The sequence below is a fragment of the Panthera onca genome, chromosome D2 (genome assembly GCF_046562875.1).
Source record: "Panthera onca isolate mPanOnc1 chromosome D2, mPanOnc1 haplotype 2, whole genome shotgun sequence".
Taxonomy (NCBI): Eukaryota; Metazoa; Chordata; class Mammalia; order Carnivora; family Felidae; genus Panthera; species Panthera onca.
In genome coordinates, this window is record NC_138349.1 from 11263586 (window position 1) to 11290528 (window position 26943).

The window sequence follows — 26943 nt, forward strand, 5'->3', positions numbered from 1 at the left end:
TAGAGAAACTACTAAAATTTTTGAAGAGGTGTAGCTAAAACTACAATAAAGAAGATAAAATGGAATATTAACAAATGTTAATCTAAAAGAAAAGAGAGGTGTCTGAGTGGTTCAGTCTGTTAAACGTCCAATTTCAGTTAGGTGATGATCTTGCAGTTCCTGGGTTCGAGCCCCGCGTCGGGCTCTGTGCTGACAGCTCAGAGCCTGGAGTCTGCTTCTGATTCTGTGTCTCCCTCTCTCTCGGCCCCTCCCCAACTCACACACTGTCTCTCTCTCTCTCTCTCTCTCTCTCCCTCCCTCCCTCCCTCCCTCCCTCCCAAAAATAAACATTAAAAAAATTTTAAAGAAAAGAGAAAAAAGGAACAAATAACAGGACAAATAAAAAACAAATAAGATGGTAGACTTAAACTCAACCACATCAATAATTGCATTAAATGTAAATGGCTTAACCACTTGAAATAAATGGCAGAGATTGGCCACATGGCAGAGATTGGCCATACTGGATAAAATTAAAAGGTACAACTAAATGTTGTTTATAAGACACATACATTAAACATAAAATACAGGTAGGTTGAAAGTAGAAGGATGGAAAATATATTCTATGCAGGCATTACCCTCAAAAAAGATAATGTAGCTAGCTATATCTTGTATTAGATAAAGTGTACTTCAAGATAAGGAATATTAACCCAAAGATGAAAACTTCTTAATGATAAAAGGTTTATCAGAGGGAGATAAAATTTAAGAATACTAATCTGAAATGCAGACATAGGAATTCTGACCTCCAAATCACTAAAGGAAAAAAAGAAGGGTGGCAAAGAAAACTTGAACTATTCAGCTAAACGCAAGAAATTAGGGGGTAAAAAAGCAAAATGAAGCACCACAAAAATAAAACAGAAAAGAAGCTGGCAGTAGTATGACAAAATATTAGTTACTTCTTCCAAAAATGTAAATGCTTTAATTACCATAGTTTGAGAGATAGCATATCTTCACATTAAAAAGACCAAGTTAGGGGCACATGGCTGGCTCAGTTGGTACAGCATGCTACTCTTAATCTCAGGGTCATGAGTTTCAACCTCATGTTGTGGGTAGAGATTACTTTTTTAAAAAAAAGACCAAATTATAAAGAATGAATTTTTTTATAGTAAGAATATAGAGGATTTGAATAGTATAGTCAGCTTGCTTTAATATATTTAGAGCTTTGTACCTATCAAACACAAACTATTCATTATGTTCAAGCTATATAAATTTACAAAAAATTGACCACATATGTGGCCACACAGAAAATCAGAACAAGTTATGAAACACAAAAATCGCACAAGCTGCTCTCTCTGATCTCAATACAATGAAATTACTGCATCATTATCCATTATTATTATTAGTATCCACTATTATCCATATCATTATTAAGACCAGGGAACTAAAGCACAGAGAGATAAAGCAACTTCCAAGTTCACACAGATAGTAACAGAAGATTAGTGCTTTGAACTCAGGCATCCTGACTCTGGAGCTTGCAGTCTTAACCTCCATGCTATGTTTGTCCCAGAGGTAAGGCGCCATATACCTTAGAATTGAAATTGCAACAAGATTCACTTGCAATTCCATGGACATATGGGAATCTGTAACTGGTAACGGTATCACGGAGAAGACAATGTCTACTCCACAACTGAAAACTATACAGAAACAGCAATTTAAAATCCTCTACCTCACTCCATACATAAAAATAAATTTCTGATACGTTAAAGAATTAAAATTAAAGAACAAAGCATCAAATACTAGACAATACAGAACGTTTCTATTTTAGATGAAAGAGGACTTTCTAAATAGGACAGGAACTCTGAAACCATAAAGGGAAAGACTGACAGATTTAACTACACAAAAATTAAAATGTGTGCATAATAGAAACTGCAAAGAAATTTAAAAGTCAACCACAGACACAGAGAAGATAGCTGCAACATATGAAAGAAAAGATTCATATCTTTAAGGCATAAAGCACTCCTACACTTCAGTAAGATGAAGCATGGATTAAGGGAAATGATATTTCACTAAAGAAATACAAATTGGCCAGCAGACACATGAAAAGATGCTCAACATCACTCACTGTCAGGGAAATGTAAATCAAAACCACAATGAGATATCACCTCACACCTGTCAGAACAGTTAAACTCAAAAACACAAGAAACGAGTGTTGGCAAGGATAGAAGAAAAGGAACCCTTGTGCACTGTTGGTGGGAATGCAAACTGGTGCAGCCACTGTGGAATAGACTGAAGGTTCCTTAAAAAGTTAAAAACAGATCCAGTAATTGCACTACCGGGTATCTACCCAAAAAAATATAAAAACACTAACTGAAAAGGGATACATGTACCCATTTATAGCAACATTATTTACAATAGCCACATTATAGAAGCAACCCAGGTGTCAATCAATAGATGAATTGGATAAAAAAGATGTGTGTGTGTGTGTATGTGTGTTTATATATGTGTGTATATATATACACATACACAATGGAATATTATTCAACCATAAAAAGAATGAAATCTCACCATTTGCAACGATGTGGATGGAACTAGAGAGTATAATGCTAAGTGAAATAAGTCAGAGAATGACAAATACCATATGATTTCACATACATGTGGAATTTAAGAAACAAAATAAACAAGCAAAGGAAAAAGAGAGAGAGAGAGAGAGAGACAAACTGAGAAACAGATGTTTAACTACAGAGAGCAAACAGATGGTCACCAGAGGGAAGATGAGTGGGGGATGGGTGAAATGGGTGATGGGGATTAAGAAGTGCACTTGTCCTGATCAGTACTGGGTGATATATGAAATTGTTGAATCACTATATTGTATACCTGCATCTAATATAACACTATATATTAACCATAATGGAATTAAAATTAATTTAAATTTTTTTTAACATTTCTTTAGTCTTGAGAGACAGAGAGAGAGAGAGACAGAGCATGAACAGGAGAGGGGCAGAGAGAGAGGGAGACACAGAATCTGAAGCAGGCTCCAGGCTCTCAGCTGTCAGCACAGAGCCAAATGTGGGACTTGAACTCATGAACTGTGAGACCATAACCTGAGCCAAAGTCGGATGCTTAACCAACTGAGCCACCCAGGCACCCCAAAATTAAAACCTAATTTTAAAAAGGAAATAAAAATTGCCAATACACAATGAAAAGATGCAAATGTTATATTCTGTCCTACGGCACAAATATAAAACATTACCAACACCCAGCATTGGCAAGGATATCGAAAACCAGAATGTAAACATGGACAGCCAGCCCTTTGGATGGACAACTGAGCAACATCCATCAGAATTTAAAACACACATGGTCTTTGACCATGAAATTTCGTTTGCAAAAGCTTATCACAGCAATACTTTAACAGGTGCACTACAGGGTAAGCACAATTGCAATGTTGCCTGTTGTACTGAGACATGAAAACACCCTAAAATTCCCTGAGTAGGTTAATATGATGAAATACCCACAGCCAATAAAAAGAATCAAGTAGATCTAAATTAAGTAAAAAAAAAAAATTTGTCAGGGTGTCTCAGTTTTTATTAAACTTTTATTTATTTTATTTTATATTTACCTATATTTTTATTATGTGTAAATACATAATATATTCAAAATGTATATTTTATGTACACACACACACACACACACACACACAAACTACAACTGAGCACAACATAGATGAATCTCAGAAATGTGCCAGGCAACATAGTCCCACAAAAGAGTACACATTGTTTAAAAGTTTGACTTTAAAAAGTGAAGGGAATGAACGGGCAGAGAGGTGAAGCAGTCCTGAGAGAGGTAAGCCATCCTTACCCTTCTCTGTTGTTTCAATTTTTCCAACTACTTCATAATCTTAAAAAAAATTTTTTTTAATGTTTACTTATTATTGAAAGACAGGGAGAGACAGAGCATGAGCATGGGAGGGGCAGAGAGAGGTGGGTACACAGACTTCAAACCAGGCTCCAGGTTCTGAGCTGTCAGCACAGAGCCCGACACGGGGCTCAAACTCACGAACCGAGAGATCATGACCTGAGCTGAAGTCAGACGCTCAACCGACTGAGCCACCCAGGCGCCCCTAACTATTTCATCATCTTAAAGAAAATGTTTAAGTGAAGAGAAACATTCATTCCCACTACATACATGCTCTTCTGTGTAAAATCCTTTCTAATATTTGCCCAAATCAAACATGCTGCCCACAGTTTAACTCTGACATCTATTTTTGGAGAGTCCTTTTTCCCTTTAACTACTACATCATAAAATGTTACCATGTTTCTTCCCAATTTTCAAAATTATCGTTTTAATAGCCAATTTATCGTGTCCGTAATTTATCAAACTATTCTTCCAGTGTTGACCATTTGACTTTTATTTTAGTTTTATTTGACAAATATATTTGCTTTTATGGAACACAGCAGTGAACATCTTACACATGAGGATATTTTTGTATCTCTACATCAGTGCCTCAACATATTTTTCTAACACTTCTAAGTCAAAGGACAGGAATAATTTCAGGTCTGTCTGTCTATGCACTGAAATACCACTCTTCAAAAGGCTTATGTCCAGGGTGCCTGGGGGGCTCAGTGGGTTAAGCGGCCGACTTCGGCTCAGGTCACCATCTCATGGGTGGGTTCAAGCCCTGCGTCGGGCTCTGTGCTGACAGCTCAGAGCCTGGAACCTGCTTCAGATTCTGTGTTTCCTTCTCTCCCTGCCCCTCCCCCACTCATGCTCCGTCTCTATCAAAAATGAATACACGTTAAAAAAAATTTCTTTAAAGGCTTATGTCCATTTACATTTCCACCTGCATCCTCAGATCACATCTGTTTCACCACAGCCTTGCACATCTGGGTGTTAATCTTTACCTTCTGGTTTTCCTTTCAATATTTTAGTTGATATTAAATATAGAAAGGTTGATTTTTGACACATTCCCACTACAGATATGTCTAAAGCAATCACAAAAAGATCACACAGCCCCATCTAAGAATATTTCATTAGGTTCTTCCCCTCCCCATAACAGGAAACTTCTACATTGATTTTTCTGATTCTATATGAAGGTAATAAATGTTTACTGTAAAATAATGTAGACAATAAATAGCATGAAGAAAAAAGCAAATATTATATCATTCCATCGGCTAAAATAACCACTGTTACAATTTTGTTGTATATCTTTATAGCAATTTTCCTTATAGATATCAACACAAACTGATTTCATTACATTACCATATGAAAGTAGCATCGTGCACACTTACATAACCTACTTTTTACCACTTCACAATTTATGGGTATCTTCCGCAAGTCAACAAATAGTCGTCTATGTTACTAATTTCAATGGCTCCACATTCTTTGGTCCCAGCAAAATAAAAAGTGTGTGCTGATCTATATGCAATGTCATTTTGCTGCTTTCAGATGGATATTTTGCCTTTCTATGGAAATCACAGATTTATAAAGGTGCATTGGCTATTTGTATCACTAGTTCCCTGTTAGTTCTGCTGCCCACTTTTCACTTTAAGAGCTCTGCTCTTTTCTCATTGATTGGCAAGAGCTTTCTGTATATGAGGAGTGTTAACTCTTTACTGTGTAAATCAGGACAATATCACCTCTTGTGGCGGGGGGGGGGGGTGGGGGGGACTTGCAAAGATGAAATCATCTAAGGTGTGACAAGTGCCAAGAACAAAGCTGATCTACAGTACGTGTTAAAGCTCGTCTCCTTTCCTCCCTCTGTAACCAAAGTGGAGATACAGGTCAATGAAAAGATACTGACACGTACATAGGTATTGGTCATTTCATTTTGTCAGTGATTTCTTGGATGATTATTCAGAATGCTTCCCCCAGACTTCTGAAATTGTAGTTCAAGGCGCAGCTCTCCTGTGGTGCTAAGAGCTGCATTCTTCTTCTTCTTATTACGTTGTGATATTAGGGGGGGTTTTCACTCACCTTCATCTCCACCTGCCCACAGGAAGCATGATGGAGCCAGGGACACAGAGTGGCTTTACCACTATGTGCCAGCTTTGTAGCCGGCACCTGTTACACATCATTTCATCCTTACAGCCCCCTGGCAGGTGTTATTTCTTATCCCCACTTTACGGATGAGGAAGCTAGGGCACAACCTTGCAATCAGCAGTCAGAAAATAATTCCAAAGCCCTTGCACTGACTACGGTGGCCAGGCTGCCTGCCTGCCTGCCTGCCTGCCTGCCTGCCTGTAGAGTGGGGACCCAGCTCGTGGCTTCTTCGGGGCATTCGGGGCCACCACGGGCTTTCACAAAGTAACTGCTCAACAGATGGAGATTAAAGCAGCACACATCCCTAATTCAGAAGCGGAGCTAGACAAAGAAAGGCCAAATCCTTCTTTAAAAACCTCAAGTGAATAACAACCTAGCATTTCCACTCCTAGGTATATACCCAACAGAAATTACAAATATGTTCACGAAAAAAAAGAAAGGAAGAAAGAAAGAAAGAAGACAGACAATAACGGCATTAGCCCAAATCAACAAATAACCCCAATATCCATAAACAGCAAAATGAGTAAAGCAAGAGGCAAGTCATGCCGTGAAAGCTCTATGGCAATAAGAATTAACAAACTACAACTAAGTACAACATGGATAAATCTCAAAAACACGCTGAGCAAAGCAGCCGTATGAAAAAGTACCTGCTGTATGATTCCATTTATATGGAGCTCAGAACTGAACCCTGGGGGCGGGGGAAATGGGGCTTGGTGGGCAGAGGGTATTCTGGGAAGCTGTGCAATTATAAATCATGCATTTGTTTCCTTGTGTATTTTATTTTTAGGTTGAATTCAATGAAATTCTTGCTTTTGTAGGTCAAAACAGTCAAATATCAGCCACTGCATATGGTTCGAACTAACACTTTCATAAAAATGTTTTTAAAACCCTTCGGAAAAGGAGAAAAGAAATGTCTCCCAGTGACTGGCAGACTGCCTACTTTTCTGAAAACCAACCTAAATGTTCCTCCTACGGATTCTGACCCTGTTTCTTGCTCCTTTGTCTGCAGTGGAGACCGAATCACAACTAGTCTCTCACCTTTGCAGGACAGTTTTTCGGTCACATATTGAAAGCTGGTGATGCGGCCATCCCTGGGCTCAAGACTCCCAGATTCTCTGTGCCTCCTGCTCGTCCATCCCGGGACATCTCCAAGCCCCTCTACACCTTTGTGCCTTTGGTTAATGATGGCACTGGCGGGTTCTGTGTCAGTCCACCTCCGCACTGTCAACCGGTGCTTCTGACTCGCCCACAGGTTATATTTACTAAAGAAACAAGTATTACTATGATGATTTTCATATTTAAGAACACTATCATAGGAAAATAGAGGGAGGTATGGTGCTTTTATGAGCCTTGTGTGGGTCATAAAAGGCATCATCTTTATAACTAATTGAGATAACTTTGTCTACAAGTTATGAAACTAATGATCTCCTTTTCGTCGTGTTATAAGCATTTATCTCCCTGTGGCAGAACATCATCAATTCTCAGAATTCTGGGTTCAGCTGACTCACTTTACAGTGGCAAATAATATTTCAAGCAGAAGGCTGCTCCATTGGTCAGATGACAAGGCAGAAGCCTCCCCAGGGAGGGAAGAGATGCTCACCGCACTCCACCCACCCCGACTGGGGGTGGACAGGGCCCCGGGAGGGTGTCTGATGGAAAACTCCCTGCGCAGGGCTTCGGACACTGGGTGTCGGAAGAAAATGATAGGAATGCAGCACTTTCCTTTCACATGGTCCAATGCAGTTATGGTAATGCCCCTTCGGATTTGATGTCCTAAAATCACTGTTGTAAACGGCCAGCAATGTAAGTCACATATGAGAAACGACAGTACTGGGACCACCCGTCCATTAGACAGCGAGCCAGCCACGCTGCTCTATGGGGGTACGGCTCACTGAATGAGCTCATTCATGAGCTCAAGTTACATACTTGCCTCACGGGGACTAAAAGGAATCATGTGAAATGTATTTAAAGAAGTTTACTAGTTTATAGAAATCCCGTAGCAAATCATTTGTAATCAGAGTATTGCTAGCTACCTACAGCGTCTCTCTTTAGCGTACATTATGGATTCATCTTAACAAAAGGACAATGGTAATAACATTTCCATGTACTGAGCACCCATGATGAGCCGAATACTCTCTCACTTAATACTCCCAAGCCTTACGTTCATGGGTACTGCTATTTTTTCTGTGGAACAGAGGGAGAAACAAGGATCTAAGCTGGATAAATACTGTCCCCAAAGGCTCATGCAACTAATAAATGTCAAAATCTGGATTCAAGCCTCAGCAACCAATGCCGAAGGCCATGGTCATGACCACTGTGCTACACGGCTATTCTCAGACACCAACTATACATAATAGAGATTCACAAGAGTGGGGAGAAGGCATCTAATTTTTGTTCCATGTACTGTAGGTGCTTAAAGCACCTTATCTCCTAGGGCACCTGGGTGGCTCAGTCGGTTAAGCGTCCAACTTCGACTCAGGTCATGATCTCATGATCTCACAGTTTGTGGATTCCAGCCCCGCATCGGCCTCTGTGCTGACAGCTCGGAACCTGGAGCCTGCTTCAGATTCTTTGTCTCTCTCCCTGTCCCTCCCCCGCTCACACACTCTCTCAAAAATAAATGAGTAAACATTTAAAAAAAATTTTTTTTAAGGACAGGGGTTATAAAAAAAAAAAAAAGCATCTTATCTACTAACATCCAGTGAGGTAAGTATTGTTCTTTCCCACATGAAGAAATCGAGGTTCGGAGATTTTAGGCAACTTGCTGGTTAGTGGCAGAGCCGAAATCCAAACATAGACCTGTCTAGCTCTAAAGTCCATGGTCTTTCATCATACCACTTTGCCTCAAATGACTTTGTTTCTAGAGAGCAAGCAAAATTATTCCAAGTGTATTAGCCAGATGGAACAGACTTGTGCTACAGTAGCTAATCAATCCCCAAAATCGCCATTAACGCAAAAAGTTTCCTTCTGGCCCACAAAGTCCACTGCCAATGCTATCACTCTCCAGGGAAGCTGTCTCTCTGCTTACGTGGAGAAGTTCTGCCATCTCAACACACAGCTGCACGCTCGTCCCCAGCAGAGGAGGACAATGACAGGCCACTAAAGGCCACTAAATTTACGCTGCCCCAACCGGAGCTCACCACCTGTCGAACACCCACGTTCCATATGGCCCCACCTGACGGCAGGAGTTGGGGAAGGGTAGTCTGTGCAGCCAGAAAAGAACCAGAGGAGACCCTCCAGCACAAGAAGGTGTAGGCTGCACGTCAGTAGTTCCCAAATGTGGTGGACAGAAGGCGCCCCTGTTGAAAATGCAGATTCCCAGGGCTCCATTCCATATGTTGATTCAGTGAAGTCTGAGCTGGGCCCCAGGAAAGTCTAATGCACGTGGTCAGCAAACCTTTAAGGAAGCCTCATTGTGCACTGAGGCAGATAGCCCTGGGGTCTATGTGACCATCAGAAACGGCCATCAGAAATCGAACGCAATCTGGTGAGCACTCAAGAGGCACAGACCAGGCTGGCGGCCAGGCCTGGCTGGGAATACAGAGAAAGCAAAGGAGACCATGATACAGTGCCGGCCCCCACAATCCAACAGCTGGCAGTATGGAGCCAGCCACGGAGACAGCTGACCGCGACCCAGGCCCCCAGAGCGCACACACCGTGGGGCACAGCAGCTGGGCACTGTCACTTACAAACGTAAACAGGGCCTACGTGCCCGAGGGAGCTGTCACTTTCCACCACCAGGCAAGTGTCTTACCATGATGCTTTTTTGTTTCAAATCTCCCGGGGCTCCCCAGTTACTGCTTATAAAGGAATGTCCACGCTTCCCAGCAGGGCACTGAGACCACCCACATTGCTGTCCCAGACTCACTTCCTGCCCCTCCTACCAGCCACCTCCAGACCCACACTCCATGCTGAGGCCACACCCAGAGACCTGATCCCCATCCAAAATGTGCCTCCAGACCTCTAGGCCTTTGCTCCAGGCCACTCTGTCCACAGGAATGTCCTCGGGCCTGCTTCTGGATACTCAAGACTCAGGTGAGGTGCCAGTTCTGGGCAGCCTTCCCTGGCACCTGTCCCCATCTTCCCATCCCTCCCGGGGCTAATTAACCCCTCCTCAGTAAACTGAGCGCTTTGCTCCAACTACCACAACTGTCCTTGGCCTCGAGCCCCGGACGGGACTCTTCGGGGTTTCCGTCACTACTCCAAAAATCCTACCTGACAGCCAGTGCCCTCAGGCAAATCACCTGGACCAGCAAAGGTGCCAAGTTTCCCTGTGTCTGTTTGGAATGATACCAACCAGAGTGCACCAACGTAGGGGAAGGAAAAGCACTCGTACAGTGCTGGCCCCTAGAAGGTGCCAAATAAGCATCTGTCACCTGGATGGATGATAAAAACGTTAGGAGGAAAAACTTCCAAAGCAAGCGATTACACTGGGGAAAATCACTAGTGTCCACTGTGTGCTTTTGCTCGGCCAACCTGTGAGCTGCCAGGAGGCCCCCCCAGCCTTCCTTCTTCAAACAACCCCCCCCACCCCCCGCACCCAGCACAGGTCTCCTGCACAGGAAGTGCTCCAAGAAAGACACAGGATTGATCTGAATTGAGGCAAATGTCATCCACTCGCTGAGCAACCCACAGCTCCCAGAGGGACATCCCAGACAGGGGGCCACTCAGAGCGGGTAGTGGAGAGAATGAGGACCCCAGGGAACCTGGGCTCACAGGTGAAACAGGTAGATCGCCTTCCCCCTCCACCGGTATTTCTGATTGTTGTCTTATTGCCAGAGCCCTTTCTGCAGCGCTATAAATAAAGGGTTTTCCGGATGAACTGATGTCCTGGAGGCAAGGGCCAAAAGGTGCAAGAGAGAGTATGCACACCCTCCAATTCTTTAATCTACCAATTAGGTTCTGACCTGCAAGTTTCTCTCCCCACACCTCACCCTCTGGGCTCCAGAGACTAAGGGAGACCCTGCAAAATCTGTAACATATCCTAATCCCGTCTCTTAGGGCATGGGACCCATAACTACCACCCCATCCCCTTTGAAATGTCATCCTAAGAGTCTGCTCTGAGAACCAGAGTGACGCCTCTTCCCACACATCATTCTACGCCATTCATTTGCTTCTCTGGAGACAATAGGTCACGGTAAGGGGATCGCTTCTAGGATGCACTCACTTTTGCTCTAGTTTCCAAAGTCTGGTGCCAGACACATTCTATCTCAGCGGCTGGTGGCCGTGGGACGTGGGGTTCAGCTGCCTGTTCAGATCCAGATTATACCTCCTGCTACCTGGGTGTCCTCAGGCCAGCTACTTACCCTGTCTAAATCTTGCTTTCTTTGTTTGAATGTCTCATGCATAGTCAACCCTTGACAGCCGCGCACCGGCTGTTATTTTTCCTGAAGCAGTATAGCGAGGTGACTGAGAGTCCAGATGACGCAGAAGGACCATCTAGATTTGGATCTCAGGGCTTCCCATATTCGCTCTGTGACTTGGGCGGTTCCTTAACCTGTCTTTGCTTCGGCCTCTTCATGCGTGAACACATGCCAACATACCCGCTTCGTGGTGTGTGTGTAAGGGTTAAATCTGTGTGATCATCTTCATTACTGCCTGGCACGTAATAAACCTTCAATAAATGGCACTTACTGTACTGGTGACAGCAGTAGAACTGGAGGCAATATACTACCAACAGTGTAACACTGGCTGCGAGGCTGTTGACTGACCACCTTGTACCCACACTGCGTTTGCTCACCGAGGTCCGGTGCTGGCTTTGCAGGTACACGCAAGCTAACAGGATCTGCCGGAGCCTTGGGTGGCAGGAAAATGGAGGAAGCCCACTGAAGCTCCTCCTCTCTGCTCTGCCCACACTCCATAAGTAAGAGCAAAGGGGCCTCCGGGCAAGCTTCAGAGAACTAAATGCAGCCTCAAAGCTACACATTGTACTTTGATTTTTCCTAAACACTGGGCTCCTCTAACCGTTTTATTCCCTGTTCGGTTAAGCTTGCTGTGCCAGCCCTGATTTGTGTTAGTCGTTACCAATTTTCTTCCCGGTGGTTTGAACTTCTTGGTCAGGGCTGCCCAAAGGACATTGCACACCTCTTGGATGGTCTATGGGGGGGTTCCTGGAGGGCATGCTCTTGGGATCCTGAATCGCCAAACCTCAGCACTAAACCTGGCCTAGAGACAGAGAAGAGGTTCCCTGAGTAGAAAGGAAAAGCATATAACCCTACAACCTCAAGGTCCAAAACTGCATTTCATTAGCACTCACTTCAAGTCCACAGGAGCATGTGGGCCTCAGGCAGTGGGGTCTTGCTCTCACTCAGAGAAAAAATAATCACAGAACAGGTGCATCTACAGGTGACGTCCTCCCAGAGGCACAAGTTTGCAAAGAAGCAAGGTGTCTCCCCTCCCCCCAAAAAGATTGTTCTCTTATCCTGAGAAATAGGGTACATACAATGAGCAGAAGCAGATGATGACTTTTATCAGCTACACTGGACCCAGCTGCAGAGAAAGTGGATGCAGCTTGCCCAGAAGGATTTTCTCAACCCACTCTGCTACGGAGACCACCACCTTCATGAGCACAGGTGGGTACAAACCACTGAAATCTTGCCATCAGACCAGCGCTGGAGAAAGGAAGAACAAACCTTCCCCCAAAATCCAGCCTCTGTTATCCCACCAGAAGCTTATCTACGAAAACAAAGGGTCATCTGTATCTATGTGCGCCTAGCCTGTCCTTCCGGAAGTCGTTATCTCTGCCTGATGATAACAGCATCTGAACATCCAAGATTCCCACCCAGGCAGTCTCACACCGATACCAAAGCTGGTCTTTGCAGGTAAAAGAGCCACAAGTTGGATCCACTGTACTGGTTCCAACTGATAGAAAATCAGGGAATCACCCCAAAACACCATCAGTGCCCAAATGTTTCCCTTTGGGTAATGGCAGATCCCCCATTAATTAATACAAAGGGGAACTTTGGAGAAAAGAATACAAAACTGCCTGATTTTTACATAACGTTCCTTGAGGAAGCAAAAAAGCACACAAAGCAGTAATTATCACATTTTCAAAGCCACTGCACAGAGCGTCATATATCTGTAAACATCTCATAAATGTTTTGGGGCTATTTGAAATCTGAAAACAATATAAATATTTGCATACCGTTGGACCCTTTCATTATCTGACAATTTCCAGCAACAATCAGACCAGGCAGCCTACCAGCCTACCTCACTTTATTTCAGCATTACGCACACTCACATTTACCAAACAAACGTCTGGTAAATCCTGTGCACTGAACACTATTTTATCATTTCTATCATATAATAATATAATGGAACTAGCCTATCTGCCAGTCAGATCTGGCCCCATCTGATCACACAGCAATCTCTAGTTTTAATATATGTTCCAAAGGTAGAAAGATGGAGTAAGAGAAGGGAAAAGTGTTTTTTGTTTTTCCAAATGCATCAAAACCCAACTGAAGTTCTTCTAATTCCTTCTTCGCACTGAATAACAGCAGTGTTTAGTCAGAAGCTGGGAGAGGGGGCTTGCCTGCATCTGGGGGAACTCATCACCCTTTATGATGGTGTGAATCAATACTCTGGATGAATTTAATCCCTAGTAAAGAAAAACATGCAAGAAAGGGTCTTTCTTTCCATGTGTATACCCTGGGCTGCACGAAACAGAAGTCAACTCACAGCCTCCCACCTGCCATCAATGACTCCAGACTGGGGCAGAAATCCAGAGAGGGGCCTCCTGTTTGGAATGGCTGCATGCATGGGCTTTTCAAAAGAACCTGGCAAGTCCAGAAAGTTCATGCAACTTTAATATTTCAAATGTGTCAGAAAACAGGCATGGGTGGAGGGGCAAAGAGAACCTGACCAGCTAACGTAGGGTCAAGCGCAGGTGCCGTCGCCTGCCTGGCAAGAGATCACAGGGGGCTGTGGAGTGGGTCTGAGCTGGTGTGAAAGGCTCGGATCTGAAAGGCAGAGACGGCGACAGCTCTCTGCTGCTTGGGCCTCGGGGGCCGGCGGGTAGCGGGTCCCTGAGGCGCCCTGGGGTCCAGACGTCTCTAAAAGAGCCTGCGCCCGGAGCCCCCTCCTCTTTCCAAGATCGTTATTTCCAGGTACCAGCCGCTCGGAGCCACCAGAGGCATTTCGCTGCTATCCCCATTAGCGCCCGCCCGCACCCTAAGCGGACAAGGGCTCCGCACTGAGCTCGGGGCGTACGGATCCCGTACCTCGGGCTGCGGCCCCCGACTTCCCCAGCCTCCGCAGCAACAGTTTTCCAGCCAGAGAAGTACCGCAAACGTCTCCTGGGGGAAACGCTCACCTGCACCCCGGTCGCCAAAGCTAGGGCCAGGGCCACGGAAGGAGATCCAGCCTGGCCCTGCGCACGGCGATGGGAGATGGGCCAGGAGGAAGGACTGCAAACGTCGGGCTCAGAAGATCGCACAGAAAGAGAAACTTCCCGAGTGCGCGAGCGAGGTTGCGCTCCCGCTTCCAGGGGTGCAACCTGAGTCCCCGGGCAGCTGGTGCGCAGCCGGCGACAAGCGCAGGCGAGGGGACCCGAGCGGCGGCCGGTCCCGCTCCCTGGCGCGATGGGGGTGGCGGGAGCGAGTCTCGGTCCGGCGTACGTGGGTCCCTCCGCGCCCAGGGTCCCTGGAAGGGGACCAGGACGGTCCCGTAGGACACATCCCGGGCACTGGGCGGGGAGGAGACCTCGAATCCAGGCCCCGAAGGGACGCGGTGGCGCAAACAAAGTTGGGGCGCAGACACGCTCGGTCCGTGGGTCCCCGCGTCCGCGCGCCCCCGCCCGCGGCGCACCACTACTTACACGAACACTCCGAAGAGCAGGGCCCGGACCCCGATCTCGATGGCCAGCTCCCGCATGGTGCGGCCGGAGCAGCTCCCGGGGCGGCGGCGGCGGCGGCGGCTGGTGCTCTCGGCGGCTCCCGCAGCTCGACCGGCGCCGGCTCGCCAGACCCGGGGCGGCGAGGGAGGCGCGCTCCAGGCCGCGGGCGGGGGCGGGAGGCGGGCGCCGGGCGGGGGCGGGCGGGCGCTGGGGAGGGCTCGGCCCGAACCTCCCGCCGCGGGGCCCGGGGGCTCGCGGACGCCGCGCCCGCCGCTCCCCGCCCCGCGGCCCCGCGCCGAGCTGGGGGCGCCCTGGGGACTCCCCGCGCCCTGGCGCCGAGCGCCGCCTCCGCGCCCTGGCCCGGGGAGGGGAGGGGAAGCCCGGGGAAGCCCCGCCGCCGCGGCCGCCGCCGCGGCCGCCGCCGCCTCCCCTGCGCGCTCCCCGGCTCCCCCGCCAGTGGGCGGCCCCTGCGCTCGGCTCCCGGGGCAGCGCGCTCGCTGGGTTTCCGCCTGCGGCTGCTCTGCGGCTGCGGGCTCGGCCTCCGACTCCCGCTGACCGGCCTCGGGCTCCCGGCGCACGCACGCACGTGGGCAGGTGGCGGAGACGCGCCGGGGGATTCTCAGGCCCAGGCAGCCCCGGCACCCTCTGCTCCTGCGGAGCCCCGCACCCTCCCTCCCGCTTTTTTGCTCTCCCTACCCCTTGCCAACCTGAAATTCTTCCCTTTATTGTCTATAAAGTTGCCCCCGCCCCCTTCCCACCACCCACCCCGAGAGCCCTAGTAGGCTTCGTTTCGCGCTCGGGAACCGCCAGCCAGGCTCCAGAGTCCTGGCACAAGGACTGAGGGCAAAGGTGAGCCTGGCTCTTCACCCACCCACCAGCGCCAGGCAGCCCCTGGGGTGGGCTTCCTCCGACCCCACCCTCAGCAGCTTTGGGGCTGCAGCGCTGTGAAAAGCGAAAAGGACAGGCCCTTGGGGTCAGCCATGAGCCCCTGGGGCAGTAAGACCAGGAGTGTCATCCTTAGGGTTCACAAAGGCCAGACCTTCACCACTGGCTGCTGGCCTGGGGGGGGGTCATGACCTCAAGCCAGAGCCCAGAGGGGATTTGGCTTTGCTTTTCCCATCCCCTGTCAGGACTGCGAGTATTTCCTTTAGCTTTATTAACTTAAGCCAAATGGACATTCAAGATACAAAGCTCACACTAACCATTAGTTTGTCCCTGGGGAGACCAGATCTCATGGGTTTTAGGAGAGACCCAGCCAGGATTTTATGAGTATGAGAAATGGATTAGAGGGTAGTCCCTGGGAATGAGGAACCATATCTCAATTTTGGACAAAAGGGGGAGTAGGTGGAGAGAAGAGCTTTGGAGGAGGGCTTTGGCACCAGCAAAGGACAAACAGACCCTGCCTCCAAGGGGACACATGACAGACCCGAGATACCTAAGCCCAGACATCTCAGGGTCTAGGGAAAGAGAGGCAGACAGAGGAAGAACAATCCTAGCTCTGTGTGGAAGAGGCTTCACATCAAAACCACAGGCAGTGGGGTGCCTGAGTGACTCAGTCAACGGTCAAGCATCTGACTCTTGATTTCGGCTCAGGTCATGATCTCACAGTTTTGAGATCGAGCCCCATGCCAGCACAGAGCCTGCCTGAGACACTCTCTCTCTCTCCGTCTCTCTCTCTCTCTCTCTCTCTGTCTCAAAATAAATAAAAATAAATTTTTAAAAAACCCTCAGAGGAATCAAATTCCTCTGATTTGCCCATCTCTGTACACCCAATGCCTGGCACACTGTGCTTGATGAGTTTTTGGCAAATTAATGAATGGACTATGTATCTCAGTTGGTATGTGGGGTGTCGGGTGTGGTGGAGAAGGAAGAACTCGGGGGAAAGAGGTATGGTTCTGTCTCCTCTGTGTCTTGGGCCTTGAACACAACTGGATTCACGCAGGTTGGCCAAGTGGTATAGGAGATCCTATAGTCAACCCAATGAATTCTAATGACCCAGATCTGAGACTGGCAGGTGGCCATATTCCAGGAGGGGACACTAACAAGAGCCCATGTTATTAAAATATCCCTTGTTGGGGCGCCTGGGTGGCTCAGTCGGTTAAGCGTCCAACTTCGGCTCAGGTCACAATCTCACAGTCTGTGAGTTCGAGCCCCGCGTCGGGCTCTGGGCTGATGGCTCAGAGCCTGGAGCCTGCTTCCGATTCTGTGTCTCCCTCTCTCTCTGCCCCTCCCCCGTTTATGCTCTGTCTCTCTCTGTCTCAAAAATAAATAAACGTTAAAAAAAATTTTTTTTAAATAAAATAAAAAAATAAAATATCCCTTGTTATAAGCATCAACTGAGTGCAGCCTGTGCAAAGCCGTGTGCTAGGTGTTAGGATTCATAACCTGGATAATTATGAGGAGGATGGGGAGCCAAAGAGTCGTCAAGAAACATCAAGAAGCCATGCAAAGCAGTCTTAGTAAGTCCAAAGTAGTGCTTCAGAAAACTGGATCAGTCAGAGGTCAGAAGTTTGAGTCATTCCTTTGGTCTGGGATGGCCAGGGACTAGCCTTGTAGAGGACAGTTGGTTCTTGTAAGGCAGAGTAGGAAAACACAAAGGGAGGAAATTCTGGGTGAAGGTAAGAGGGTAGGTGCAGAAGGTTGGAAGAGGTTTGGAGGGCACAGTCGGTCCACCTTCCTGGAAGAGCAAAACCAAGCGTAGGTTCGTGGCAGAGACCTAGTTCTAATATCCCTGCCCACCAGAGTCTGTTACCAAGATTACAGAATTAGAATCTTTGTGCCACAATGTGTTTATCATTTTTGCTTGTATTAGAGATGCCTTGGGAGGGAGTTTGAAAGGGCATGTGATCTCATTGCTGTAGTCATTAAGAAGTGACTCTGAAACACATCTAAAGAGCTGCCCAGTTCAACTTCCTGTCTGATTGCCTGAATCCATTCTCTTGGTTCTTCCCTTCTCTCTGTTCTGTCTGCACTGTATTGGCTTCAGTCTCAGGTTCCTGGTAGTTGCAAGTTGGCTGCAAGACTCCCAGCTTTGCAGGCTCTCAGAGTCAAATCTGGCGGGAACGACCTTGATCTTGATCCCAGAGCTCCCAGCCAAAGTGTCATTGAATGTCAGTGGCACTGCCGGACATGAATCCATCACTGTGGCCAGGGAATCCTGATGGACTCAAGCCTGGTCACATGCTTGATCCCTAAGCAGGGAATGAAACCTTCACCCAAAGCCCCACAAATAGGGGCTGATACTTTGGAGTAGGGAAATTGTTTGATGTGTAGCAAACAAACAAGGGCCAGGACACCCCCAGGCAGACTGAAGACAACTGGCATGTACCCCACCCCCTACCACCGAATTCTTGTCTACGCCCAAGGTCTTTCACCGGTGAATGAGTTATGCTGGGCACTCCCTGGTAAGACAGCACCGCTTTGTCAACACAAATTTGCAAGACTTTTAACAAAGCTGTGATGTCACCCAAGGCTTGCCCTTTGCTATCCAGTCTCTTCCACTCGTCCTTCTTTACTCTGATCAGCAAGCCTGTCATCTGCCCTAATGATGTCCCTTTTCATTTACCAGATTTGGCTTCCAGGGAAAGCTCTAGCCTTCTTTACTGTATAAACCTGGATCAGGATATTTTGTGGGCTCTCTCTCACGGAAGAGTTTCTAATTTAAGGGAGGTCACTCTTGAACGGCAGGCGGGTTCTCTTCCCAGTGAAAGGGGACTGAAGAGGACATTCTTGGTGTCCCAAATCCCACAGAGCAGACAGCCACTTCCACGGGTGTGGAGGTGGTTGGCTCCAGAAGCGGTGCAGCTGTAAACACGTGCCAAATAACAGAGCTCTCCAGAAGTGCCGTATTGCTACCCCAGCAGATAAATGAATTGATGAGGGAGTGAAGAAATAAAAGCAGGGTAGATAAAGCACTCCAGCCGGAGCACCCAGGTGGCCAGCTCGGCAGCTCCCACTGGGTCTTTGTAAGACTCTTGTGGAATGTGACGTGTTCCCCAGGGAAGGAATCAGGGGTCAGAGCTTCAGCAAGCTCAGAGACTTGAGCAGTCGCTGGAGTCTCACCCAGTCATCAGAAATAACATAAACGTGTCCATTCCTCGCGGAGACATAATGAGCACCATAGCTGTAATGCGCGAGACTGATCTTTGAAAACTCACATCAGAATGTAAACACTCAAATGACTGTAGCTTCCCCCAGTGCTTCTGTGGTTGCACACATTTTCCAAGTGCCACTCTGGGAAAATCTCTCATATTTTATGCCAAGCTTATGAGCATGCCAAGAAACTCCCTGTCATCCCTCCATAATCATGCCTCTGCTGTTGGATATTTTTTTGATCCTCAGACAGCATTGTACAGTATGGTGATCCCATATTGACCAGACTTTCAGCTATTTCCGAAAACCAAAGCCACCTTTGGAGAACGGAACTTTGCAACGATTTCTTATAATCTCATTTCCAAAAGTTACACGTTGTATCTCAATGACACCCATCTAAGTGCTCTAAGAGCGTCACCTGGCAACAGGCGGCCAGCATGGTGACCCTTAACCTCCGAGACCCACACATTCAGGCTTTCCACCATGATTGCCTGGTACAAACTTGCTGATGTGCCTAAAACACCAAAATCCAAGAGAAATTTCAAGAGAGGTCATCAAGTTCAGCCTTGTCCATGAATGTCTTCCTAAATAGTTAATAAGTATCTGTCTTCTTGAACACCTCCAGGGATGTGGAACTCACTGCTCATTCCATTTTTGGAGATTTGTTGTTGTTGTTGTTGTTGTTGTTGTTGTTGTTGTTATTGTTTAAGGAGAAACAGGTTTGTCTGTAGCCTATATCCCTAGGTCCAAGTTGTGTTTTATGGGCCACAGAGTATATTTAATGCCTATTCTTCTACATTATAACAGTCCTTTAATTATTCTGGGACTGGAAAGAAATGGAGACATAGAGACGGAGTGGGATGAGGGAGGGAAAGAGAGAGACAGAAAGAGAGAGAAGCTTCTCTTTTCCCAACTAAGCATTCTCGGTTCTTTCGCCTCTTCAAGTTGTAGTATTTATAAGACCTTTGAGGATATATCACTATAGATAACACACTGAAGTACATTAAGCCAAATTCTACCTAATAAAAAACAACTTTCCTGATTCTGGGAAACATATAAAGTACATTGAACATGATTTAACCCCTTCATGTCTTTAGACTAGCTGTTATTCCATCCAAGGAGGAAAATGTATGAATTTATGACATTTTCAGGAAAATAAAAATGTTCTTTCGCTTCTTAGAAGAGGATTTAAGCTAGGAACTTTCTTTTCCCTGCAGGACTTTATCTATTATGTTCAAATTCATCATGTGAAAACTCAGAATATCACTACCTTTACTTCATCCAAAGAGAAATCTTTGTGTGGGGGCCACCAGCAGGATTCTCACTGGCGTAAATGCTGTGGCACAAGTGAGAATCCCGGAATATTAGTGCAAGAAAACAAATTGAAGATGAAGAAACCTATGTACTGAGTGCATAGCTGCTTCTTCTCTCTTGCTCATCAGAAGTCCAGGGCCTTGCCAAGACCCCAGGAGTCAGGGGCAGGGCCAGGGGCAGGACCAGAACTCAAGTCCCTGACTCACAGTCCTGTGCCCTTCTGATGACACCTGCCTGCATCCTGGATGAAATCATATTGTGGTTTTGATTTCCGGTTTTTTGATGGCTCATGATGTTGAACATCTCTTCATGTATGTCTGGGCCATTCTGCCACCTTCTGTTGTAAAGTACCTATGCATGTCTGTTGCCTATTTTTAAACTTGGGTTCTTCCTTTTGATTATTGATTTGAAGCAATTTTTAATATAGGCTGAATATTAGTCCCTCGTTAGTTATACATGTTACAAGTATCTTCTCTCCATCTGTGCCTAAACTGTGCATTTTCTTAGCTGTACCTTTCGAAGAGTGCACATTATTAGTTTTGACAGAGACCCGCTTATCAACTTCCTCTTTTATGGTTATTCCTTTTGTACCCAAAGAAATCTTTGCCTATTCCACATCTGTGAAGATTTTCTCCTACGTTCTCCTCCAGAAGCTTTATAATACTGCCTTTTATATTTAGATCTATATTCTATCTCAAATTAATTTTTGCACGTGCCAAGGAGCAGGGGCTGAGGTTCTTTTTCCCCTTAGGCTATCTGGTTGCTCCAGCATTGTTTGTACAGAATACTATCTTTGCACATTGAATTGCCTTGGCAGCTTTGTCAAGAACTGATGATTTGTGTGGGCCCCCTCGGTTCTTTTCATTTTCATTTTCTCCATGTCTTCTATCTCCTTGGGGTCTTTGCTCTGTGCTAGCCAAGCCCAAGGGACGTGTGCAAATGCTCATAGCAGATTTATTCACAATAACCCAACACTGAGAACAACCCAAATGTTCATTAACAGGAGAATGGATAAATCGTGGCATGTTCACGCGAGGGAATATTCATGATTCAATAAAAAGGAAGGGGCTACTGATCCATGCAAACACACGAGTAAGTCTCAAAAGCATAATTTTGAGCAGAAGAAACCAGACATAAAAGAGAGAGCATACCATAGGATTCCATTTATATGAGCTTCTAGAATAGGTGGTTCTATTCTCCACCTGGTGGTTACCTCTGGGTAGCGGCAAGAAAGAGGCACAAGGGAACTTTCTGAGGTATTACAAACATTCCATACTTAACCGAAATGCTGGACACATGGGTGCATACAACTGCCAGTATCCATCCAACTGTATGCTTTAAGTCTGTGTACTTATTTAATCGTGGGTGAGTTACAGCTCAGTTTTGTTTTGTTTTGTTTTGTTTTAAGTGGAAGACCAAAGAAAAACAACAGGTCATAGGATGTGGAGGAAATTCTCCGTGGGAACCCTCAAGCAAACCATGCCAACCCCTTCATTTGTCCAAGTGTGCTGCCTGCCATGGGGTCAGACGCACTCAGCAAACCCCGCAAAGGTTGTGTCTCGAAGACCCAAATGGAAATGCCACTTCTAGGAAATCTCTGGAAGCTGCTCAAATGCTCCTTGCAAGGAGGCAGATAACAGTAAAAGTTGTTTCCTCCCCACCGCTGATCGGATCGGACCAGTGAGCTCACTACTCCCCCGGCATTCTTTGGGGAAAACTCCTCATTTATTTTCAAGCTCTTAGCCCCCAGAGCCGGAAATCCCCGTCCTGGTATCTTCCCGTGCTGGCCGCCTTTCTACCTTCAGAGGAGGGCACGGACAGCACAGCTCCACCACCGTCTTCTCCGGTCCGGGGAATCCACCTGTCCACCTCATTGGTCCTTTTCCCACAACGCCACCTCTGCTTTGTCACCGCTGCAGAAATATGCGCCAATGGAAAGGAAAATGTTCTCTAAATACCCAGGTGCTCCAGGTCACTAACTACTATCCTGGGGATGGAGTCAGTCTCAGGGCTCACTCCGCAAGGGCCAGCGGAAGAGGTGCCTGCACAGGATGACGGGGGAGGCAGGCAGGGCCTCTGACCCTTATCAGCCCTTGCTGAGGGCTGTCATTTCAGGTTCCAGCTTAATTCGTGCAGCAATGAAGTTTTTTCCTCTTCAGAGATCCCCTTTTAAAGAGCAAAGTCTCTCAGGTGAACTCACACGTTAGGCAATTTGCGAACAAAGATGTCTTCTTTTTCATCTGTCAGTCTGCTATTTACAGCACACTGCCCCTGCCCCTTACGTCGACTCCTTTGATCCTCAGCATGAGTTATGGGGAAGAGAATGTTTTGGGGTTGTTGTTGTTGTTGTTGTTGTTGTTATATCCACCCTTCTTTCTTGGGAAGATAAAGCTCAGACAGTTCCATGGCTCACCCAGACCATCTAGATGGTAAGGCACAGAGTAGAAGCAAAGGGCCTCTTCCAATTAAAGTTCAGTGCCCTTCCTGGCATGACACGCCCCTGGCCTGCCCTCTCCAGGGATTGATTGACCGCTAGGAGAGCAGACGTGGAACCCAGGACCCGCGCCTGGGGAAGGGAGGAAGGGTGCCCGGGGTGAAGTATTGGGGCATGAGTAGTAGGGGTTGATGATAGGAAGGAAGGGGCGATGAAGCCCACCTCACCTTCACCTTCCCCACAGGTTGGCATATCTGTTCTCAGAGAACCTTGCATATGCCAGGTACTCAGAACATGGTTGTAGCTGAAACTACATCAGGTCTTCAGGGTCATCAGGTGCATCAATTATGATTCCTCTAACAGCAATTGGTAGAAAACCCCACCCAAGTTGACCTGGATGATGGTATCCAGAGGGGAATTCTGGAATCAGGCTCAGCTTGATCAAGAACTCAAACAACGTATGAAGCCTCGATGTCTTTGGCACTAGCACTCAATGCTACATTTCTATTGCTTTCATGCTCAGATTCTTCTTTGTGTGCAAATTGACTGATAGCTCCAACTTACAGCCTCTCAGTTTCACGTTCAGCAGAGATAAAAGAGAAAGTGTGTGTGTGTGTGTGTGTGTGTGTGTGTGTGCGCAACTCAATAGCTCCTGTAAAAATCCTGACATTTGCTCTGATCAGACCAGTATAGGTCATGTGACCATTGTGGCTGAGGATTTGGGGTATAATTATGCTGACTGGGATCACTCTGGGTCATAGACCCATCTCTCAAACCAAGAGGATTGAGAATGGAAAAGGATTAATGCCCTAAACTAAAGTCAGTTACTTTGGGTGCACAGATATTGGGAAGACAAATACCATATGCCCACCACACAAGATGCCGGCCACATGGATCTCACTAGAAGATAATCACTATTACTAAGGGACCATTTTTTACATTTGCTGCTATGTCCCCTTGAAAAATACCTGGCCCAGAGTAGCTACTCAGTAAATATTAGTATTTGTCGTATGAACAAATGAGTGAATGAAACGTTAAGCATTGGGGGAATCTGCTAACAATGGTATTACGTGATTTTGTCTTGCTCGTCTCTTCCTTCATCCAAACAAGATTTTAGGAAAGAGTTGGGTCCACAACTACATCCAGCAGCTATACCTGTCTCACCTGTCTCAAAGCCCATTTGCCACTTGAGCTTAAAGGAGACAACACGTTATTGTCTAGCATGGTATAGGTGACATTGATGAGTTTTACAAGTTAGCGTATGTATATATATACATATATACACATATACATACATATATATATATATACATACATATATATGTATGTATATTGCATTTTGGATCTTAGCTTCTAAAAACAGTCTTCCCACTCTTCATTCTCCCTCAAAGAGATTAGAAGAGTCTACTGCAGGTGGATAATGTGTTTGGAACAGCGATGGATAGATAAACATAGGTCATGACCCAGTGGCCCCAGACAACTCTCTGCCTGTGACCACAGCACAGGCGTCAGGATTTCCAGAGCTATTGCCCTATATATGTACAGTCTTTTCAGACATGGAACATAAAACTATCTCCGTCCTGAGAACAAAGGTTGCCTTATCTGCCTTTCTACTAACTTCTCCAGATGTGACTCCCAAAGCTATAAAGTTCCCTAATAATGCTGGGATTTTAGTGGGTACGTGAAACTCCCACAAACTGTTTGCAAAGTGTGGGGTATATGTTTACTTTTCTACAAGGGTACATAATTTTTACCTGACTCTCAGAAAGCTGGCATCTCGCCATTACACAGATCCTGAGGATTAAGTTGAAATGGAGGAAAGCAGAAGTAAGATTTGGGCAAATCCGGCACCACTGCCATTGTATGACGCCCCGAGGCAAGCTTTGGCTACTACCACTGACACCTGGACTCCCCAGTTACATGGGCCACTACCTTCCTGGTTTTGCTTAAGGCAGCTTCATTGGGATTTTTTTCTGTCATTGAGACCTGACTGAATCCTTATATGTAATATGTCAATCACAGGGTGTTTATCAAATATTTGCCACGTGCCAAACACCATTGAGGGATATGTGGGGGACACAGAAGGTATAGAGGCTACGAGGGTTTAGTTAGGAAAGCAAGATCACCCCTCACAAAGCAAGAAGCTGATGACTAAAGTGCTGTATTAAATGGTACACACTGGGGGAAATAGTTGAAAGTGGCCATTCTGTCTGTCCACCCCCCAGCCATAGAATAAAATTCCATTCCAGAATGACTCCATCCCTCCTTGGCCTCTAGTGATCATGTGCACGACCCGGAGTTGTCAGCACAGGACAGTAGGAGAGAGTGGTGTCGCCGGGACAAAGCTGGCCCCTTCCCATTTTACCTGAACCTCATCTCCTCATTCAATTCACAGGTCTGTTGTATAACTTTCCAGGACACGAGATGTTCTGACACTTGAGTAATAAGTGATATTCACAAGATGTTTTCCCCGTCTCTATGCAAAGGGTGCTAATGAAAATGGGTGCCATATCTCCCCTCTTCCCAACCTTTGTCCAAGTAGTAAGATGATAGTCCTCCCTCTAAGTTAAATTACATCTTTAGATATAAACACCAACAACTCTTTAATCTATGCAGGGAAAAGCAATATGGAGATGCCCACAACCCAGAAGGTTTTCTTTGATCTTGTCCTAGTAAGTTGAAGCAGGTCTATAAAGGTCCCAGCTGTCCCAGCAGGAAGGGCAGCCAAATATCACTGTATCCACCAAAGGTCATCTCTAAAGGAGGGCCCTTGGGGAATGGGTGGCCAGGTGAGCAGACCAGCCACGGGTCACTAACAGAAACACCTCCCAGGGGGTGTACCTGCACCAGCAAAAACAGCCCTGTTGTTTTTATTGTAAACACTTACAGTTACAAAGAATTATTGGTAATAGATAAAAATTAGAGGAAACTGGACCTCTGTGGGAGACAGACACTATACATCTGACACGTGGAATGGTTTGTTTTTAAAAAACGGAAACATCATTGTACACGATTCTTTACCAGTGTTTGCCAACGCCTACCAGCGTTATGTAGACAGAAAGATACGCTGTTCCCAGGAGAGAAAGTCCCTCACCTTAGCCTTTTGTCATCTGTGCCATTAGGAGCAGTTAATAAACTCCCGGGGTGAAGGAAGAAGAGCATACCCTTTGCAATTAGGCTCATTGGGGATGCGGTTTTGATGAAATCTTTGGAATGGGACAGACCTGGGTTTGAACCTCAGCTCTGCCCCTCCTTTGCTGTGTGACCTTGGGCAAGTGACCTAACCTGTCTGTGCTACGGCCTTTAGAAAATGGTGACGGTAGGGGCGCCTGGGTGGCTCGGTCCGACTTCGGCTCAGGTCATGACCTCACAGTTTATGAGTTCAAGCCCCGCATCGGGCTCTGTGCTGACAGCTCAGAGCCTGAAGCCTACTTCGGATTCTGTGTCTCCCTCTCTCTCTCTGACCCTCTCCCACTCATACTCTGTCTTCTGTCTGTCTCTCTCTCGAGAATAAACATTTAAACAAATTCAAAAAAAAAAAAAAGAAAATGGTGATGGTAATTATAGCCGCCTCGTGGAGCATTTGGGGGGCCCAGTGAGATGAACCATGTGGGCGCTGAGTGGCGTGGATGGCACGTGGCCCCTGGGAAAATCTGCAGGTATTGCAGACTGAAGGTGGGGGAGGGGCTGCGTGCCGGAATGTGGGGGGTTGAAACCTGGCTCTGCTTCAGGGGCTGTAGTCAAATGGGTATTGTTTTCAAATATGTTTTAACCACTTCAAAAGCCGTAATAAAGAAGAACATACACCTGCCTGGGTGACATACTAAATCTTAACACATCTAAGACTGCCAGTGCGCGAATGGGTACAGGCACATAAGCTCATTTTTGTGCAGACTTTGGGGGAATAAAACCTATCTCCCATCTCTGCATAGGCCTGACCCTCGCGTGAAGGTGGCCGCGATTAGGAGTGCTGCACTCCGTGCTGGTCGTTTTACAGATTCTGGGCTCTGTACATTCCTTTGCATCAAATGCACAAGCGAGGACACCACTGTCGGCCCAGTGCATGCCCTTGTCACTTTGAAGCAGTCTGCTGTGCAGCGACAGGTGAACGTATGGGCCTTCACACCACGCAAACTGGGCAGCCGTCCCATCGAGAGAACACTGGGTGCTGGTGGTAGGTTTCTATTTTTCCAAAAGCTTCTATGGCTTCTTGCTTGACTAAGATTTCTGCGATGGAAGTGGTGCTGGTCCTAAAGCT

General features: G+C 46.5%; 1 protein-coding gene across 2 annotated transcripts in view; it reads right to left on the reverse strand.

Annotated features, from left to right (window-relative positions):
- The window catches only part of PLPP4 (phospholipid phosphatase 4), a 125919-nt gene extending 110925 nt beyond the window's left edge, over positions 1 to 14994 (reverse strand). For both annotated transcript variants that reach the window (XM_078434887.2, XM_078434888.2), the window contains exon 1: positions 14828 to 14994. In XM_078434887.2, coding sequence (XP_078291013.1) covers positions 14828 to 14883 — 56 coding nt within the window. In that variant the 5' untranslated portion in view covers positions 14884 to 14994. The remainder of the gene's footprint in view (positions 1 to 14827) is intronic.
- Between the last annotated feature and the right edge of the window lie 11949 nt (positions 14995 to 26943).